Consider the following 6,863-nt stretch of genomic DNA (forward strand, 5'->3'; position numbering starts at 1 on the left):
TATATTATTTGTTTTATTTTGATTTTTTTTTCTCTTTTTTTTTTTTTTTTTTTTTTTGAGGCAGGGTCTCACACTATTACCTGGGCTGGAGTACAGTGATGCAATCTTGACCTCCCAGGCTCAAGCGATCCTCCCACCTCAGCTTCCCTAGCAGCTGGGACTACAAGCACACATCACCATGCCCAGCTATATTTTGGTATTTTTTTAAATAGACATGGGGTTTCACCATGTTGCCCAAGCTGGTCTTGAACACTTGAGCTCAAGTGATCCACCCACCTTGGCCTCCCAAAGTGTTGGGATTACTGATGCGAGCCACGACACCCAGCATGTTTTTGTATTTTATATTACAGTTGGCCTTCTGTATCCATGGGTTCCACATCTGTGGGTTCAACCAACCTCAGATTGAAAATATCTTTTTAAAATAGTTGCATCTATACCAAAAATGTACAGACTTTTTTCCTGTCATTATTCCCAAAACAACACATGATAACAACTACTTACCTAGCATTTCCATTGCATTAGCTATTACAAGTAATCTAGAAGTGATTTAAAGAATAGGGGAGTATGTGCTTAGGTTTTATGCAAATTCTGTGCCATTTCATATAAGTGACTCAAGCGTCTGTGAATTTTGGTAGCCTGGGAGTGTGGGGGTGGGGTCCTGGGACCAGTCCCCCACAGATACCAACGGATGACTGTATATTTATATTTACTTTTTAATCTGAAAAAGAATAGAATTAAGTTTTGCTAACATCTACTATATTATTACTTAGGTTCACATACATCATAAATTAATTCTTCATGAGCTACTTCTACTACTACTAATAATAGCAACACTTTATTGAGCATTTACTATGTGTCAGTAAATATTCTAAGAGCTTTATAGGAATTAACTCATTTCACTGTAACGACTCTGTGATAGAAGATACTATAGGCCCCACTTTACAGATGAGGAAACTAAGGCACAGAAAGGTTATGAAACTTGCCCAAAATCACACAGCTAGTGAGTGGCAGACCTGAGTTTGAACTCAGAGGAGTCTGGCTTCTGAGCCCCCCTGCTGTTGTCTTTCTCCTACACATACATATATTGACTCCATAGACTCAAAAGCTTTTTTTAAAAAAATGTCAGTGGGGATATATGACGATTTTGGTGTAGACAGTCTCAAAGATGCTGGACTGGCATTCTTCATTAGCCCCCTGCTGGGGCAGACATCTGTTTCTGTGGGACTTGGCATTGGTGGAGTCTGCCAGCTCCTCCCAGCTCCTGACATGTTCTCTTCTTCCTGCAGCCCACCCGGAGAGAGCTGCCCTGCTGTTCGTGTCCAGTGTCGGCATCGGCCTGGCCCTCACATTGTGTGCCCTGGTCATCAGAGAGTCCTGTGCCAAGGACTTCCGCAAGTTGCAGCTGGGGAGGGAGCAGCTGGTGCCAGGAAGTGACAAGGCCGAGGAGGACAGCGAGGATGAAGAAGAGGAGGAGGACTCCTCTGAGTCTGATTTCCCAGGGGAACTGTCGGGGTTCTGTAGGACTTCATATCCTGTCTACAGTTCCATAGAAGCTGCAGAGCTCGCAGAAAGGATTGAACGCAGGGAGCAAATCATTCAGGAAATATGGATGAACAGTGGTTTGGACACCTCACTCCCGAGAAACATGGGCCAGTTCTACTGAAAACCACATGCATCTTAATGTGGTCGCACTTTCTGAAGAAGGAAGGATCCCAAATGCCCCTCCGGTTCTGGTTCACCCGTACCTTCTATGAAGGAGAATTTGTCATGTCATCCAACACTCGTGAGGCCAGGAAGCTATTAAACGGATGTTTCAAGCTGTTTCCAGCACATTCCAAAATAAATGAGGAGGGAAGAATCTTTGTTTTCTGTATTTATTTGAAATTGTGTCTATACATTAATAAGTCTATGCATAATTAGAATTTACATTTTTTGAGCGCTTATAATGCCAGGCACTATTCTAGCTGCTTTTCACGTTCTGAGTCATTCAGTCCTCACAATGTCATGAGATGGTACTCTTACCCCCATTTTACAGATGAGCAAACAAAAGATTCCTAGATATACACATAAAATAGCTATACAGATACTCAGCAAACATGAAGCTCATGAGTGATGTTAACCACTGACTTGTTTAGACCAAGGGTTAGCAAATTTTTTCTTAAAAGGCATGATTATAGGCCAGGCACAGTACACCTGTAATCCCAGCACTTTGGGAGGCCAAGGCAGGTGGATCACTTGAGGTCAGGAGTTCGAGACCCGCCTGGCCAACATGGTGAAACCCTGTCTCTACCAAAAAAATTAAAAATTAGCAGGGTGTGATGGCACGTGCCTGTAATCCAAGATACTTGGGAGACTGAGGCAGTAGAATCATCTGAACCCAGGAGGCAGAGGTTGCAGTGAGCTGAGATCATGCCACTGCACACCAGCCTGGATGACAGAGTGAGAGACTCTGTCAAAAAAAAAAAAAGCAAGATGATAAATATTTTAGGCATTGTGGGTGAAATCCTCTCTGCCACAATTACTCAACTCTCCATTGCAGCTCAAAAGCAGCCACAGATAATACATAATGAATGAACTTGGCTGTATTCCAATAAAACATTCTTTTTGGACACTGAAATTTAAATTTCATTTTATTTTCACATGTTCCACATTCTTCTTCTTCTTCTTTTCTTTTTTTTTTTTTGTCAAACCAACCATTAAAAAATATAAAAGCCTGAGGCCAGGAGTTCAAGACTAGCCTGGGCAACATAGTAAGACCCTACCTCTATTGAATTAAAAAATTTTTTCAATAAAAGTAAATAAATAAAAATGTAAAAAAACATTCTTAAAGGCTGTACAAAAACAGACAGCAGGATGGATCTGGCCTGCAACCTGTTTTTGTAAGTAAAGTATGGTTTGCAAAGTGTAAAATATTTACTTTCTTGCCTTCTATAGAAAAAAGGTTGCTGACTCCTGGTTTAGAGTTTAAAACAGCATCAAGCCATCAAGCAGGGTACCTAACAGTGCTGTGGGCCAGGATCAAGTGGAGCTGGCTCCCAAATCTCTCCAAAAACCCCACTGGGGGATGGCTGGGTGGAGGAGCAGAAGAAAGAGTTCAGAAAACAGACCCCAGTGGGAGAACTAATGATTGGTTCCTGCAGACGGCTCCCCCTGGTAGACAGGAGGCTTATAGCTGTGGCATCAAATAAGAAAACATGTTTTTTTTTTTTTTTTCTTTTTTGTCCTAGTAATCCCCGGGGCTTAGAATATAAAAATGATTGCAATTTTCATATGCCTACTACCAAAGAGCTCTCTCTGCATTATCTTACTTCATCATCACTAACCCTGTAAACATACGTAGATGAGGAAGCTGAAGGCTGCCAGGGTAAGTATCGTCCGGCCCACGTCACACAGCTGGGAAGTGCTGAGACTGACTCATCCTGAGTGCTCAGGAAACATATCTGTCCCCGCAGGAACTCCTACAGTGACAGGTATAGAGAAGGCATGTCTCTCTCAGTCCTGCAGACCATCAGGGTGAAGGGCCTATCTGCAGGATGCAGAGGAGGGTGGGTGTGGAGTGAGGAGGCTCAGCTGCCCAGACTGGGGAGAGGGTCTGTGGCATTCGTTTTTAGTGAGTTGAAACCCACATAATGTAAAACTAACTCTCTCAATGGCATTTAGTCCATTCGCAATGTTGTGCAAATTCCACCTCTATCTAGTTCCAAAATGTTTCGTCACCCCAAAAGAAAACTCTCTACCTGTTAAGCAGTCACTCCCCATTCCTCCCTCCCTCCAGCCCCTGGAAAACACCAAGCTGCTTTCTGTCACTATATGGATTAGCCTGTTCTGGATAGTTCATGTAGATGGGGTCACACAATATGCAGTCTCTTGTGACTGCCTCATTTCACTTAACATAACGTCCTCAAGGTCCATCCATGTTGTAGCAAGCGTAGCATGTGTTCATTCCTTTCCATGGCTGAATAATATTCCATTGTATGGCCATCCCACAGTTTGTTTATCCCGCCATCAGCTGGTGACATTTGGCTGTTTCCTTTGGCCACTGTGAATAGCGCTGCTGTGAACATTTCATGTGCGGCGTTTTTCACCAGCACAAAGCAGCAACTATAGACAGAGCTGGTGGGAAATCCTGTGTGTCCACTCAGTGGAAGGAAGGGGAAAATCAAGATGGGTCAGAATGACACTCCCTCTTTCACCCTCTGCACCTGCCAATTTCTTTTCTTTTTCTTTCTTTCTTTTTTTTTTTTTTTTGAGATGGAGTCTCGCTCTGTCGCCCAGGCTGGAGTGCAGTGGCCGGATCTCAGCTCACTGCAAGCTCCGTCTCCCGGGTTTACGCCATTCTCCTGCCTCAGCCTCCTGAGTAGCTGGGACTACAGACGCCCGCCACCACACCCGGCTAATTTTTTGTATTTTTTTTTAGTAGAGACGGGGTTTCACCGTGTTAGCCAGGATGGTCTTGATCTCCTGACCTCGTGATCCGCCCGTCTCGGCCTCCCAAAGTGCTGGGATTACAGGGTACCTGCCAATTTCAAAGCAAGCTTCCCTTACGCAGACCCCCTGTAGGTGGGAGAGCAGGGATTGGCCAAGAGAGGTGTCACACAGATGGGCTGGGGGTGGTTTGGGTGGAGACTGAAATTCCTCCGGACTTTCAGGCACCAGAATTTCTCCCATGGGGAGAAGGTGAAGGGGTTGGGAATGATGTGTTTTAACCCTTTTCCTTTTCCTGTTTAGAAAAAAAAATGCGACTCACTATTAGCACTCATTTAATTTTACATAAACACACTTTGAGGCTGAAGCAAATCTGACTGATTTTCAATGTGAACATAAAATATAAAAAATGTTCTTGGAGTTATTTCTAAACAGAACTGACATCAGAATCGTCCATTTCAGAAAAACCGAATCCATAAAACAAATCTTCAGCCAACAACTGTTGGAGAATGAAGTTAACATCAGGCATGGGAATGCTACATTTTCTAGGATTTGACATTTTCAGCAATCAAGGATTACTATGCTCTGTAAATGGAGATACCACTACTAAAAGCAGAATGCTATAAACAGAATAATGTATTTTGTTTCCAAAGTCAATATACAAGAGCAATGCAAAAATCATAATAAAATAGAGATTTCCTGCAAAATTATCTCTGAGTAAACGCTACAGCCTCAAGTGCCACTTGTGAGTATTCTCAGGGCAAATGGGAGAAGGGTTAAATCTGTCATTGGAGAGAAATCTATTTATTTATTTATTTATTTGAGAGAGTCTTGCTCTGTCGCCCAGGCTGGAGTGCAGTGGCGTGATCTCAGCTCATTGCAACCTCCATCTCCCAGGTTCAAGCGATTCTCCCTGCCTCAGCCTCCTGAGTAACTGGGATTAGAGGTGTGCACCACCACGCCTGGCTAATTTTTGTATTTTTAGTAGAGATGGGGTTTCACCATGTTAGCCAGGCTGGTCTCCAACTCCTGACCTCTGATGATCCTCCCGCCTCAGCCTCCCAAAGTGCTGGGATTACAGGCATGAGCCACTGTGCCTGGCCTGGAGAGAAATCTATTCCAGATCATATCAGAGAATGAAGTGAATTCCATTGTCCAACTGTTTCATAACGATTTTGTTCTAATCAGAGAGAATCTTTGTCCTTTCATGTCCCTGAGTTCAACAAGGAGCATTTTGATAATGTCCCAGCTCCCAGAGCAGCTGTCTCTCTCTATTTCCAGTTTGAAGGCAGCATCTTCCTTGTCTCTGTGAACGCAAATGCTGTCCAGCTGATGGCTGATGACTGTCTTCTTGGGGCTGCAGACGTTCACTTTACCAATTGAAGAAAGAGCTGTGCCCATATTGGCCTCAGTCACATGCTTTTCTTGAATTCCACAACGGGTTTTCCCCTATCTGAATTTCCCCCCTCAACCCCCAGCATGCGTGCTTACACACACACACACACACACACACACACATACCCTCCCAGGATCCCTACAGAGGCAGCTGGTCAACAGGCTTGCCAACTCAAGTGTCAGTCTTTGGCCTGTGCAGATACAGTGAGATATTTCTTTGCATTTTCAGAGCCCCAAAGAAGAATGCCACGTTCTTGTTGTGGAAGGAGGCTGAAGGGTCCTGCTGAGATTGTGTTTGGCTTGGCACAAAGTCCAGGGGGAAAAGGACCAGAGCGGATTTGGATGAGGGACTGCTGATGGACCGTGGTGACTGGGAGGAAGCTCCCGGGTGGAAGTCCTCCCAGGGACCATGGGCTCATGTGGGCTGCCACTTCTTGCTTTTGTGCTTTCTGCGCAGCAGAGCCCCCCCAGTTTCCAAGATGTGGGGTCCCAGGAGTCCTGTGAAAAGAAGACAGTGCCCTCTGGGAGGTTTGCACGTGCCTACCTCAGCTACTTGCTGCTAATGCTGACTTTCCATCCATGAGCTGCCTGCTGTGAAATTCTACTCTTCTGGATACACACAGGCCTGTCCGAGGGGCTGCTGGGACCTGTAGCAGCATGACATTTGCTACTGCTTCAGGGAGAAGCCCAGGGACCAAGCGGGCTCTGGGGACCCTGGAAGCAGTCCCACTGTTGACCCCACAAACGGACCTGTGTGTGATGTTGGTGCCCCGTTCCCAGGCACCCAGCCCGCAGCTGCCGAGAGGAGTGGTTGTGAATGGCCCTCACCTGTCCTCTTCTGCAGAGAATTACTCCTTCCCCCTTTCTTACAGGTGTTTCCCCGGAGAACACTCCTTCAATAAATCTCTCGTGCACAAATCTCCATCTCAGGAAACTGACTTCCAGCATCCAATGTGAGAGTTCTGTGGACCGCAGCGTGTGTCAGGCCCTGCTGAGCCACAATGCTGGGCAGTGTCACGTGCAACCTCAGCGAGTGGGAGCCA

General features: G+C 45.3%; 1 protein-coding gene across 11 annotated transcripts in view; it reads left to right on the forward strand.

Annotated features, from left to right (window-relative positions):
• The window catches only part of EVA1C (eva-1 homolog C), a 105,231-nt gene extending 103,371 nt beyond the window's left edge, over window positions 1-1,860 (forward strand). For 9 of the 11 annotated variants that reach the window (XM_017956160.3, XM_017956158.3, XM_017956159.3 and 6 more), the window contains one exon: window positions 1,287-1,860. In XM_017956160.3, coding sequence (XP_017811649.2) covers window positions 1,287-1,663 — 377 coding nt within the window. In that variant the 3' untranslated portion in view covers window positions 1,664-1,860. 11 annotated transcript variants of the gene reach the window in all.
• Window positions 1,861-6,863: the final 5,003 nt, after the last annotated feature.

This window comes from Papio anubis, chromosome 4 (genome assembly GCF_008728515.1).
Source record: "Papio anubis isolate 15944 chromosome 4, Panubis1.0, whole genome shotgun sequence".
In the NCBI taxonomy this organism is placed as follows: Eukaryota; Metazoa; Chordata; class Mammalia; order Primates; family Cercopithecidae; genus Papio; species Papio anubis.